Source organism: Lissotriton helveticus, chromosome 9 (assembly GCF_964261635.1).
Source record: "Lissotriton helveticus chromosome 9, aLisHel1.1, whole genome shotgun sequence".
Classification (NCBI taxonomy): domain Eukaryota; kingdom Metazoa; phylum Chordata; class Amphibia; order Caudata; family Salamandridae; genus Lissotriton; species Lissotriton helveticus.
This window is the reverse complement of record NC_136070.1, coordinates 728491526-728505668: the sequence shown is the minus strand read 5'-3', so window position 1 is coordinate 728505668 and position 14143 is coordinate 728491526. Positions and strand designations below refer to the sequence as shown.

Sequence of the window (14143 nt, the reverse complement as noted above, 5' to 3'; positions counted from 1 at the left end):
ATCGATCTTGGCTCGAAACAGGTGTTGTCCATCGTATGGCTTGTCCAGGACTTTAGATTGTACCTTCTGTCAAAATGAGGTAGATTTGAGCCACCCTTGCCTTCGCAGGACAGCTGCCCCTGCTAGCTGTCTGAATCCCGTCATTGCCACATCCAGAGCACAGTTGATCAATTCAGAGGCCGAAAATTGACCCTCTAGGAGTAGGGATTGAACTTCCTCCTTCGTGGCGTCTGGCAGCTCAGATAAATACGGAGCAATGTCGGCCCACAACTGCCTATTATACCTTCCTAGCAGCGCAATGGAATTTGCCGCTTTAACGGTCATTGCCGAGGTGGTGGAAAAACGCTTTCCGATATTGACCAGTTTCCTGCCCTCCTTATCTGGTGGAGCCGTTAGCGGAGAGGAAGGATTCCTGGAATTTTTCTGCGCTGCCTGTGTAACCACAGACTCTGGCTTGGGATGCCCTGTAAGGCAGGCTGGTGCTGATGTTGGGGCCTTGTATTTCTTGTCCAGCAGTGGAACCAGTGCTGAAACTGAGGCTGGAGTCTGCATCAACTGCAGGCCCTCCTTCCATATATAGTCAATTATGGGAATTGATCTGGTTGTTCTCCTTAAAATCGTAAAGGAAGCAGTCAGTTTCTTGAGACTCCATCGTCATGTGGAACCTTTTGGCAGCTCTCTCCATCAGATTGTGGAACCCTCCTATGTCCGCTGGAAGTGAACCTGAGGTAGCGGGCTTCGGAGATGCAGGAGAAGAAATGATGTAATCATCCCCGTCATCATGATTGGAAGGGTCATCTTGGATCTCCCCCTCCTCCTGTTGTCCTTCCTCATCGTCCGATGATGGAGGATCTTGTATCTGTTCCCTTTCCTGATGGAGTACCAATGGCGATGGTCTGGGCCTTGGAGACAGAGCCGTCCCTGTTGCTGGAGGAGGCTGTCTAGCTGACGGAGCTGAGGACTCCGGGAATCGCTGTTTGTAATCCTGTATCAAAAATCGCAAATCAGACACTATAGACGCTGGTAGACATACCATGGGCGTAATTTGCGTCTGAACCTGTGTCTGAACATCATGTTCCCGTGCAATGTCAACATCATCAACATCCTCATCCGTGCTTTGGCATTTGACCACTAGATGGGATGAACTAGTAGCCTGTGTGCTTTCCTCCTCATCCGACTCCTCATCCTGTAGGAGACAAGTTGGTGGCAATCCTTGCACCCTACTTGGGGACGTTAACTCTGGCGTAATCGCCTTTTTTGAGCTCTTTATCGTGGCAGAGCTGGTCGACAGCAGGATCCTGGATGACACATCGTCTACAGATTGTAATTCCTGTGCTTGCCTCGACGACGGCGGAACCGTCGACGGCGGAACCGTCGCCGATTGTTTCCATAAAGGCGTCGACGATGGCGTCGACGAAGACATCGTCGACGGTGTGGCCGACGACAGTAGCTCTATCGGCGATGCCTTCGTCGACGATGACTTTGACGACGATACCTTCGTCGAAAATGCCACTGTCGACGGTGCCTTCTTCGTCGTCGAATCCTTTGTCGACGGTACACTTGTCGACGATGATGACCTCGTCGACGGCACGGACATTGACGGAACTGGTTTAGTCGTCGACACAGGTGTCGGCGCTGATGCCGTTAACGACTTCTTTATGAGAATAATCTACGACAAAGGCTTACCCGCCGAAGATGGTGTAGTCGTCGTCGATGAAGAAAACGTCGACGATGCTGTCGTCGTTAAGACTGTCGTCGTCGACGTGGAAACGTAGACGGGAGACAGCTCTTTTGCGCCGATGAGGGCGTCGATGAGGTCGTCGACGACGCAGGCTTTTTGAAGGAGTGAGCCTCCTTGTCAGACGCAGATGACTTGGTCTCTGAAGGCTTTTTGACAGCCTTCTTTGGAGGAGCATCTGTAGGGCTAGGGGAAGCCACCCTTGGCCTTTTTAAAGACAATTTTGAAGAAACTGAAGAATACTCATCTTCCTCTGAAGATTCCAGATTGTCCCTGGTCTTGAGCCTGTTAAGCCAGAGTAAAAGACGTCCTTCTCTGTCTTTTAGCGTCTTTGTAGAAAAGGTTCTACAAATGTTGCAGTCTTTTGCTGAATGGTCCGGATACAGACAATATAAATATGTCTTATGCTGGTCTTCCATAAGTAACCTCTTTTTTCCACAAGAAGTACACGCCCTGAAGAGACCCTTCTTCTGAGGATCAGCCATAGTCAAAGTTGAAGTGAAGAAATCCAAATTTGTGAAGTAATAAGCTAGGAAAAAGGAAACCCGAGGAGAACTCAGGTGGCGACTCCCTTAGCACAACGTGCGGTAGAAAATCTGAGAGACTGAGGCTCCTGACAGGAAGGTTCTAGAAGGAGGTGATAGCGGATTGGCTCTCTTCTAGAGTTTGGTCCTTTTTACAAAAGGACATAGATAGGCTCCTAAGGGGAGGCCCTTAGGCCTACTTCTCTCTATATATGTCTATAGGACATTACATTTCTATGTACCGGAGACTCCCGTCTCGACGACGGGGAATGATTCAGGCATGTGAATCTATGAAAGACACCCATAATACTGGATAATTGAGTTTTTTTTTTCCATCAACACTTACAGGCCGGCCTTTTACCCAGTGCTATTATACTTGGAGCAACAACTCACACTTACCTTAGCAATCCTCATCAGCCAGCCAGTGGCACCCAAGAATGATGTTCAGAGTGTCCATGGAAGGGAGGACCAAGATGAATGACGAGATACAACTACACATTTGGAGCTGGATAATACAGTAACTTTAGTATCATTTTCGGATTTTTAATAATTTGATTCATTTTGTCTCTTCATTCATTTTACAACTGTGTGACTTTGTTTGCTAGTTGCTCCCTACAACTATTTTTTAATTTTCTTTGCTAGCTTTCAGCCCCGTACAGCAGGTAATTAGGGTTTCTCTGAGGGCATACAGCCAAGCCAAATTTCATATAATACTACTTCCTTGTACTGTCGAATTGTGTAGTAGTAGTGAAGTACTACTCCTTAACCTTCAAGTTATCTTCATTATGCATGCATTTCCTTTTTCAACCTTTAGTTTATAGATTTATTGGATAGTGGATCATCGTCTTCATTGTTTTGCTTTTGTTGTCTCCATGCGTACTGTTTTTCTTTGTCAAACCTTTTCCCAAAACCCCCCTTCCCATCCATTCATCAAACCCTAATCCTCTTGCCCCGGGCTGTGTGGTTTTATATTGAGGTGTGATGTGACTACATTAAATCTACACCAACAATTGATCACACGCTTGCTTAGGCAGATGTGGAGAAAGCAACACTAATTAAATGTCTACGAGGCAGGGCGAGGATCTTCTTCTGCTTGACCACCCATGCTCAGTGTATGTACAAGCCAATTAATTTTCCAAAGGGACCCACCGAATACATCTTAATTAATTGCCGGCATTGATTGGATTTAATTTTACAGCATTAAAGTTTACGAATTAGGATTGTGTTTAAGTGACTCCTTCAACACAACTACAGTTTAACTTCTTAGCTTCTTGTACTAGGCAGTCCCCGACACCTTTGGTTTCTTTTAGTTTAGCAGTTGCAATATTGTTTGTTTGGCAGTCTTCTTATGTACTGTACTTTTCTACTACTCCCACAGTCTCTCTCAGGCAAATGACTGTCTCTTTTTTTTTTTTGCAAATGCTAGTGCCAGTGTCTACTACTGCCACCACAACCACGGCATCTTCTCCATTCTCTTAGGAAACCATGCAGCCATTGCTGTGCCAAACGTAATCCTCATCAATCACAGGTAAGATAAGTTTGCTGGGAGGTATAATGGAGTAGGAGGAGCGACTGGTGGTACTAGTAGGACAAATCTGACTCAGTGAGGGGTACCGCATATCTATCTGTTTGCATGTCACAAAATTGGCAGATTATTTAAATCAAACACTGGCTGCTGCCCTGCATCTGCAAGTAAATATTGTGACGTACATTATTTTGTGAAACTGTAACCCAACCACAAAACATTAACATCGTATGTGTAAGTATTAATAAATAACATTTATTTTCTTTACAAAAATAGCCTATCCCACACCTCACCCACCTCTCTCCCTAACCCCAACCAATGTCCAAGTCCAACGAATGTCCCAAAAAGAAGAGAAACCACAACACCCAATTCCCACCCACCAACAAAAGTATTAAAAAAAGGGGCAAATCAACAGGGTCCATCTATAATAGGAGGGCTTTAAAATGTTTGTCCACCAGGATTTTGACGCACTCCTCTAATTGGTCCTCCAGCTGTGCCATCTGGAGAAGAAATTGCTGACGAAACGCACGGCACCTACATTTGCATCTATGTGGGGGGGCGGCTACCTGACAATGGCGCCGTACTCCTGCAGGTGGGGCCCGGGGCATTGGAAGAACCAGCAGCTGCTGCCGCCGCCTCCTCCTTGGCCTGAGCCAGCAGCCGGCGGTATTCATCAACGATGGCCTGCAGTTTCCGTTGCCGGGCCCTGGCTGCCAACTCCTTCCTTGTTGGTTTTTGGGAAGGAATATCTATAAAGAAAGAAACAGAATTGTAACCATAACTCTTAGCAAAACAGTAACACAAAATGAATTCAACACATAGTAGCACAGTAGCACTAGCAAGTGCAGTACATAACATTTGTGGTTACTTTAAGTATCTATCCTCCTGCTTCCCCGGCCTCTAACATTTGTTGGAGTTTTTTTCCGGCATTATACTTGCCCTGGTACTATGGATGGACTCCAGTACACAGAAGAACACCAGACTTTCTTCTTTCTAGTTTACATAAATTAGATAACCTAGTTGTAGTCTTCTCCATAACTTTCACAGCTGAGTTGGAGTCTGATAGAAGAGGCCTTTGTTTACTCAACTCACGCTGGTAATGCGAATGCATTGGTAATGCTAAGTAAAGGGTGTCTTCTCTTCTTCAACCGTTGTATATTGTTCAGTACAACTTCAAGTTCATACACACTTAGGTCTCACAGTACAGTGAGTCAAGTGTTCCCCTTCCAGCTAGTAATGCCAATAAGTAATGAATATAACTTACCACCGCCGCTGTTTCCTCCCCCACTGGTGCTCCTGCAGGTGCCGCATCTCCTGCCCCCTCCTGGATAGCAGCATTGGCATCGCCGCTGGCCCGGGCACTGGTGGTTGATACTGGTAGTGCACCTATAAAAACAAAAACACCTTTTCAGATGCCTGTACACCTCCCCCTATTTTACTTGTTTTCACCAGAAAGGAAGATTGAAAAAACAGTTGGGTACAACATAAATCGTCACTAGTCCAAATTGCGTACTACAGTAGAGTCAGTAGACAGACATTAGTAGTATGATATATGGTCCCTAGGGTCATCTCATCTCTATTCCTACTGTAGTCTTTGGAAAGTTAGCCTGAGCCATGTAACCATTTTAGATCCAGGTCTACTCTTTTGCGCATGTTATCTCGTAGCATGTTGCGCAGTAAGACGCCTTTGATGCCACATGAGTGTTGCATACAAGTGAAGAGGATGAATAACAAGCCACTTTTTTTTTATGGAGTTCGGTTAGGCCCTATTGCTTAGCCATAATGTTACACTTTTTGGCATGACTGCAAAAAGCTTGCATATTTGTATTATTTTATACTGTCTAACGTGCCCAATTTTTCTCATAATAGGCAAATAAGATTGCTTTCTACGAACCAGAGATTTGCAGAGCTTACGAAAGATGCATGTAACCAGTATACGTTAAATGGTGAGGGTTCTCCCACAATTTACACAGATGTCTATCATGCACTAGTTGTACAAATGTTTACTTTTAATATTCTTTATTTTGCATGTTGGAGCTGGATGTAATTTTAAGGAACAACTTACAAAGCTTGTTATTATTTGAAAAAAATAAAGCTTTTGAACTTGCACATAGGCTTTGGTATATTTGGAGTGTCTGTGGTGTAGTGGACTAACATGAGTGAGGGAGCGAAAGGGTGTTATGTTCTGGGTAGTGGAATAAAATCATTGGGTATCTTCGTGTCGGTGGTCGGGACATAATAATGACTAATGACTGAGACACTATAGCTAGTCGGTCAGTGAATTGTGGGTTCTGAGTTCTCTGATTGATGTGTAAGTAAGGCCCGACATCCTATTTTCCTGTGCACAGTTCTGTATGTGGCTGTGCAGAATACCCACAACAGTAGTAGTACTATGTACTACTACCCTAACAAAAAATACTAGACAAACATCTGGTTGCGCATTTTGTTGGTGGGAATTGTCAAAGCCTAGAGACTAAAGAGGACAACGCAAAGGACAGGAGTGGACCCAGTGACTACAGTTATTGTGCTATCACAGCTTTATTCAAAAGAAAACCTTAACTAAAGAGTGGCCAACAGGGCAAGCTTAGCTACAGACAGTCTAATAGTAGTACAGAGAGTCATAGCAGAGGCAGTTTGAAGGAACTGAAAGGCAGGGATACCAAAAAATTTGGAAAACAGATAATTAAGATCAAAGATGCTTTTGTTAAAAATTGAATTAGGAGGAAGCATAATTAAGAGTTTGGAAAAAATAATATGCGTTAAAAGTTAGGGAAATATAATTGTTAATAATATAAGCACTGTAGGACTTACTGGGGCCAGCAGCAGGATCCTCCGTAGAGGAGCGCTCCTCTGGTGGTTGTCCCGCCGACTCGGACCCAGTCTTCTTGCCCCTGGGTGCTGATCATGTAAGAAATAATAAAGAAAGAGTGAAACATTGAGTGCTGTGAAACAAATCATTAAAAAAAACGCTCAAACATTTTAGGAAACAACAATTGCAATGAAATTGACCTATCTAAACGACTACTGGCTTGCAGGATTCACAGACCGTCTACTTATATGAACGCTAATCAAATCTTCTATAATCATTCCCATTGCAGAATACTAAGGAAGCCAGTACCACCTGACCAACACCACCTATTCCAGACGGGCCAATTGTTCAGTAAGTCTGCATTTCCATTTTATTTTTGCCAGCAAAAATGCATAGATGAGATGTTGGACACATGCATACATTTGTGCATACACCAAACTGTTGGTTGGTTGCCTCATATTTTGTTCTGCTACTGACTGACAATGCTATTGCTAAGCCTACCACTCACTAAAACTACAAAAAGGTTCTATGGAGGACTGGGGTAAGAAGCATTCAGTGACAAAGGAGGTGTCACGCAGACCGTAAAAAAAATATGAACTAATACTAAGTAAACCTATTATCCATCCACCACTATTTCACTGAAGGACAATGGAAGGACTAGACTATCTAGCAATAGCATTAACTAACTTCAGTTCTCTAAAGTAAACTCTAACATCAATAATCAGCCCAAGCTAGCGCAAAGTTACAAACAAGTAAGAGAAGTGCCGACCAACCCCTGTGTCATACAATCACAGAAGATTTTGAAATGGAATTGATCTGCAATGTAACTAAGCGCACCAGTTATCGTGTTATTCGTCCAAGAATTATACACAATACTTATACTACTATATATTACCAGCTAATCACCAAGCCCCACGACCTCGACACCTAGCAGGTCCAACAGGTCCTGCTCCCGGTCCAGGATGTCCGATCACCGGTGGGCCAGCTGCTGGTGGGTGCCCCGGATCCCCGAGCAGCGAAAGACTGTTCAGCGCACCTTCGCCCACCGGCGGTGACGCTCCTGGGTAAGGTACCAGGAGCCTGGCCTGCCGCCTGCTGCCAAGGTCAAGGGGAGGTGGCGCTGGACGAAGAAAACCAGGGCGGCCACCTCTGCCTCTCCGAACAGTTGTCGGGCCTGCACCCCTGCAGGGCGCATTCTGCCGCAAGGAACCTTGCCCTTGGAGCTGGTACTGCTGCCCTTGGCCATGGTTCTGGGGTGAGGCAGAAAGGAAAAGAAGGAAAAAATAAAGTTAGGGGGAAGAAGTAGGAGTTTAAATAAAGAGGTAAAATAAAACAGTAGAAAAGAAACAAAAGCACAGTGAAAGTAGAAATAAATCACAAAATATAAACCTAGGGACAGAGAGACAAAGATGATAAATAAAAAAAAGGGGAGAAAAACAGTGAAAATAAGTAAAGATTGCAAAGATTAAAGGTGGATAGAAAACTAGGCCCAGAACCATAGCATAGAGTGAAAACAAGATGCCCGCGCCCGTCTCGAACACGTGGGTAAGTTTGCGCGATATTTCTCCCTAGCACGCACTAGTCATCGCGAACAAGTAGATAGCGTTCCCGAACATGACTTGCACAACGCGAACGCGTTATACGCGACCCGGAACAGGAAATAAGGCAACGCGAGCGGGCGGTACAATTGAAAAAACAAGATTGCCGCGCCCATAGCCCACCGCATGGGTAAGTTCGCGAGCTACGATCCCCCGAGCACGCACACAGCGCCCCGAACACGCACAACGTGCCTCCGAGCAAAAAAAAGCCTCACGAACGGGTCCGACAAGCTACTATGCATGCTTGCGAACCTACGCGAAGGTCGCGTAGTGAGAGAACATCTTTGCGTAGCGCGTACTAGGCCCACCCCTAGTCAGGACAGCCTTTTGGTCATGCCAGGCCTTTTGCAAATCCTGACTTGCCTTAAGGTTTTTGGATGCCTTTTTCATGAACTCAGCCATCCTGGAGCAGAGACCAAGTACATTGTCCACAATGTCATGTTTGGGAAGTTTGAGAGGTAACTCCCATCCTTCCTTCACCAGACAAAGGGGTCCTCTTACAGGATGCCCAAACAAAAGTTCAAAAGGGCTGTAGCCAACCCCCTTTTGTGGGTCCTCTCTGTAGGTAAATTAAAGGCAGGGCAGTAGGATGTCCCATTTCCACCTGAGCTTTTCAGGGAGACCCTTAATCATGCCATTTAAGGTATTGTTGAATCTCTCAACTAGACCATTGCATTGTGGGTGATAGGGTGTGGTGAACTTATAGTTCACTCCACATTACTTCCACATTGCAGTTAGGTAACTAGACATGAAGTTTGCACCTCTGTCTGATACAACCTCCTTAGGGAAACCCTCTCTTGAGAAAACTCCCAAAAGGGCTCTTGCCACCACAGGTGCTATAGTGGTCCTAAGGGGAATATCTTCTGGGTATCTGGTGGCATGATCCACTACCACCAGAATAAACCTGTGTCCAGTGTCTGTTTGGGGATCCATTGGTCCAACAATGTCAATCCCTACTCTTTCAAAGGGAACCCCCACCACAGGTAGTGGTAAATGGGGGGCCTTTGTAGTGCCACCTGATTTGCCACTGGCTTGGCAGGTAACACAGGAGCGACAAAACTCCTTGGTGTCCTCTGACATGTAGGGCTACTGAAAATGTGGAACAAGCCTGTCCCAAGTTTTATTCTGGCCAAGATGTCCTGCAAGGGGGATATCATGGGCTAGTATCAAAAGGAAGCCCCTGAATGTCAAAGGTACGACCAACCTCCAGGAAGCACCAGGCTTGGGGTCTCTACCCTCTGAATACAGGAGCCCTTCATCCCAGTAAACCTCATGGGTTCCACTAGCATTCCCTGCAGTCTCAGCAGCAGCTTGCTGTCTGAGGGGTTCAAGAGAAGGGCAGTCTAACTGCGCCTGCCTCAGATCTGCCCTGGAAAGTCCCCCTTTCCCAAGAAACTCAACCTGATCAGGCTCAAGCTCTTCTAGGACAGTTCCTTCTTCAGGCTCACAATAAGCTTCCTCAGAAGGCTGTTCCTCATCCTGAGGCAGGGGGGAAGGCACAGCCTTAACCCTACTGCTCCTGTTCCTGGTAGGCAACTGGTCCATTATTCCAGAATCCAGTGCCTGTTCAGTGTTGCAATTTTTGACCTGTGACCTAGTCACAGCAAAGACATGTGCTGCGATGCCTAACATTTCTGCATGTGTGCTATACTCCAATTCAGACCAGGCTGAAGTCTCTAGGTCATTGCTAAGCAAACATTCTACAGGGAGATCTGAGCTAACAACAATCTTCTCAAGGCCAGTTACCCCCCCCCACCCCCAGGAGAAATTAACAACTGCCATCTCATGTGTGGTAGTGACATTGCTAGCATTGGTCACTAGGTAATTTTCACCTAGTATGATCTGTCCAGGGTTCGCAAAGCTGGGTGTCACCATTGTGACACTAGCACACGTGTCCCTGTAGGCCTGAGCCACTTTATCATTGATTAAAAGAGTTTGTCTGTACTTGCCCAAGTTATTGGGACTCACAGTAGAGGACATGGCTATGTCCCCATTACAGATCAAAACAGCTTGAGTTGGTTCTCTGACTAGGCCAGAGTCCATCTCAGTTCCCAGGGTTAACCCTACTACACCCTTCTGTTGAGAACCACCACTTGGAGCTAGACTACTCCGAACAGTTGCCTTAGGGGCAATGGTGGTTGGCGCTGTCTCCTTCTTGGTGCAATCACTGGTCCAGTGAGTATTACTTTTACAAACTTTGCACCATGGTTTCTTTGGACCTTCTTTCTTCTTAGATTGTTGGGACCCCCCAATTAGAGGTTTTTTGGGGACCTTGAGAAGACTTCTGGGGCCAGATGTAGGTAGGCTATTACCGATCGGAATCGGCCGAAAATACCGATTTTCGGCCGTTTCCGATCGGTAGTGAGCGTTCGATATGTAGGTGACCAAAAATAGGCTGAATCGGTAATTATACCGATCGTTATGATTACCGAGCAGTAAAATACCGAAAATTGAATGTTACCTATCGGTAATGTTACCTATCGGTAATGTTACCTATCGGTAATGTTACCTATCGGTAATGTCACCGATCGGTAATGTTACCTATCGGTAATTTTACCTATCGGTAATGTCACCGATCGGTAAAGTTACCGATCGGAAATGTTACCGATCGGTAATGTCACAGATCGGTATTGTTACCGATCGGAAATGTTACAGATCGGTAAATAAAAGTAGGTAAAATTGAAAATCGAGATGTAGGGAGGCCCAGAAATACCGATTTTGCCTCAAAATCGGTATTTGAGAGTCGGAATTTACCATGGATTCAAATCAGGTGGTAACCAGGTGCAGCCTATAAAAAAGGACCCAAAATGCAATTCAGTTTGCACAATGGCGGCATTCTATGTAATAGCAAGACGTCTACGGCTACGGGAGGAAGGAGAGAGGGAATGGCTGAGACAGGAGCAGGTCTACAGGCAGAGGGTCACCCTGTTGATGCTGACAGAGGAGGAGATAGTACAAAGGTACAGGTTGGCTCCAGAAACCATCATGGAGCTCATCAGGGACCTTAAACCACTGTTGGAGCACCCCACCCCAAGGGCACATGCAATACCAGCACATGTGCAGGTGCTGTGCAGCCTCCACCTGCTGGCGTCAGGGAGCTACCAGAGCGTGGTTGCTGTGGCGGGAGGGGTGACCCAGAGCAGCCTCTCAAGGTTCTTCCACAGATTCCTTGACGCCATGTTGCACAGGATGGAGCATTATATTTCATTTCCATCCACCCATGCTGAACTGGTACAAACAAAATCAGACTTTTACCAGATGGCAAGATTTCCCCATATCATCGGATGCATTGATGGGACACACATCCCCATTTGTCCCCCTGCTGCCACCGAATACATTTACCGCAATAGGAAGTCAAGCCACACCATCAACGTCCAGGTGATTTGCAATGCAAAGTACGTTATCACAGACCTTGTAGCTAAATTCCCTGGAAGTACACATGACTCCTATATATTTCAGAACAGCGGCATCTATGAACGGCTGTCAGCAGGGGAATTTGGCGAAGGATACCTCCTAGGTAAGACAGAGTCTGCGACAGCATTCACACATATTGCAGTGAGACTTACAAGTATACATGTGACTAATGTACTCCCATTTCCCTTTTAGGAGACAGTGCATATGCCCTACGTTCTTTTATTCTCACTCCCTACCTCAACCCCTCCACACCCAGCCAAAGGAGGTATAACCGGGCACATAAAAGTACAAGGAATGTGGTTGAACGGACATTTGGCATCTGGAAGAGCCGATTTAGATGCCTTCACAAGAGTGGAGGCGCAAGGCAGTATACCCCCATAACATGCTGCAAAATCATAGCTGCCTGTGCCATGTTGCACAACTTGGCTGTCAAAAAGGGTACAGAGGTGGAGTTGGAGGAGTACGAGGACTATGATGACGACAATGCCGTGCCTGACATACAACCTGCTGGAGTCACAACACCAAGTGATGGGAGATACAGGCGTGACGAAATAACAGCCAACTATTTCTGAGTAAGTAATGACACACAGACAGGTTGTGAATGGAAGTAAAGTATTTATCTGTTGGCACGAACTTACAGCACTTAGGTGCAACAAATTAACATGTACAAAGGTGGGGACAACATGTCCAGGGTTACTTCACCCAAACTTTTAAAGTCACTTTCTCTGCCGCTTCCCAGACACACTGGGAGTATCCCCACTGCCTTCCTCCAGGCTTGAAGGCTCAGCTGTGCGCCTCCGGCCCCTACGAGCAGGCACCACAGCACTACCCAAGCTGCTGCGGCTACTACTGTCCTCCCCTTCAGCCACATCCAGGGCAGGATTGTGAGCAGCATTACTGATCATCATTGCCTCTAGGGCACTGGTTATTTTGGCTATGCCCCTTGTGACCTCTGCTGTATTTTGTGTTAGGCTTTCCTGCATATTGTTTCCTCTCCTGCATAGCTGTGCAGTGGCAGTGGCAAGGCGATTCAGCGCCCTGTTGGTAGCGCGGGTGTCCCTGCGCCTTGTATTCTCTATGTGGTCCATCTTGTCGCACAGCTGCGTGATAGCAGACGTAATACCAGCAACTAGGTTGTCATTTGATTTTACCATGTCCCTGCTGCAATTGGCTATATCAGTAATGCCCTTCCCCATCTCTCCTACAGTTTGATTGAGAGCACGGAATTGCCGGTGGCAGGCCTGGATGGATCTGCCCTGCATGCGCTGGATGCGCACCATGCTTCCCTCCAGCCCCCGGAAGACAGTGCCTTCTCCAGTGCCTCCTGCAGTGCTGTGCATGCGGCGACGTCTTGGCATGGTGTCTTCATCAGTGTTTGCCTGCGGTGCAGCATGAGGCATAGGTGGAGTTTGCTCAGCCTGATCTAATGCTGCCTCCATCAAGGGCAGTGTGGCCACGAGTCGCCTCCTGGCTGGTGGTGTTGCAGGTGCAGCCTGTTGCATTACTGGGGAAGTCTCCGGTGAGAATACCAATGCAGGTGATTGTGACAGGTGTGGGGAGTGTGGAAGGTCGGGGGTGAGGCCTGTCTCCTCCTCCTGTGCAATGCCACTTGTGTCCTCCTCATCTTGCGATGGTTGCTCATGGCTTGGCCCTGCCTCCTCACTCTCCTCCCTCGCTGCTGCAGTCCCTGGTGTCGATGTGCCTTGCTTGGCTGATGGTGCCCCTAGGTGTAAATAAGCGTATGTACATTGATTGTTACTGTGTCACAGTGACTATAAATAAATCTTTACACATTTAACTTTCATGATTCTGCAATACTTTCACTGCCTTGCTGATGTCTGTTCAGTTATACATGGTCTAATATTGGCAGACTACATTTCCCATTATGCATTGCTCCTGTATAGTGCTAGCAGTACTGGACTGGGCTTGGCCTGTGCTCAGAGGTTTAAGGGATGCTGCTTGGTATGGGGTGTTGTGCTGCGCATGCATCTTACCTTTTGATTTGGCTCGGGCTGAGCTGTCCACTGCTCCCAGTCCCACCACACTGTCTGGCTCGATGGTAGACGCCACCAACTCCTCCAGCTCAGTCAGGGGGGGTGCTGGATTCCTGCCTCCTCCAGTGACACCAGCCTGTTTATGCAGCTCTGCAAGCTTCCTCTTGGTTTGGCTCCTGAGGTCATAGAATCTTTTCTTTAAATCCTCCATGCTCCTGCTGGTGACTCCCACTGCATTTACCCTTTCCACTATGTGCAGCCACAGCTTTCGCTTAGCTGACTCAGCCATGGTGAGGGAGAGCTTCCCAAATAGTTGGGTGTGCACCTTGACCACCTCCTCGACTAGGAGTTCAAGCTCAGTGTTGCTGAACTTAATTTTTCTCTTTCTCTCACTGCTGCTTGACATTATTCCTGGGTTTTCAACACAAACAACTCTCTCCCTGCTCCTCTCTCTGTGTGCTCTGCTCTGCCTGTCTCCAGAACGTTCTAATGAGTTGCACCTGGCTGGGCAGGCACTTCCTGGGAGGAAGGGGGAGGGTGG

The 14143-nt window shown here is 46.8% G+C and overlaps 2 protein-coding genes across 9 annotated transcripts in view; both read right to left on the bottom strand.

Annotated features, from left to right (window-relative positions):
- Positions 1 to 14143, bottom strand: part of TOP6BL (TOP6B like initiator of meiotic double strand breaks) — a 2208219-nt gene that overhangs the window by 2101207 nt on the left and 92869 nt on the right. The gene's annotated exons all lie outside the window — the stretch shown is intronic.
- LOC144782946 (uncharacterized) lies at positions 12265 to 14000 on the bottom strand. The gene is made up of 2 exons (XM_078662175.1): positions 13603 to 14000; positions 12265 to 13331 (listed from the first exon to the last, which is right to left on the bottom strand). Exons 1-2 carry the CDS (start codon positions 13889 to 13891, stop codon positions 12325 to 12327), a joined length of 1296 nt encoding a protein of 431 aa, XP_078518301.1. The 5' UTR covers positions 13892 to 14000; the 3' UTR covers positions 12265 to 12324.

Excerpts from the sequence above, each read along its gene's own strand:
- LOC144782946 (XM_078662175.1), bottom strand. The coding sequence starts at position 13,891 with ATGGCTGAGTCAGCTAAGCGAAAGCTGTGGCTGCACATAGTGGAAAGG. Across the intron at positions 13,332-13,602 it reads AGCCCGAGCCAAATCAAAAG|GGGCACCATCAGCCAAGCAA; the intron begins GTAAGATGCATG and ends ATTTACACCTAG.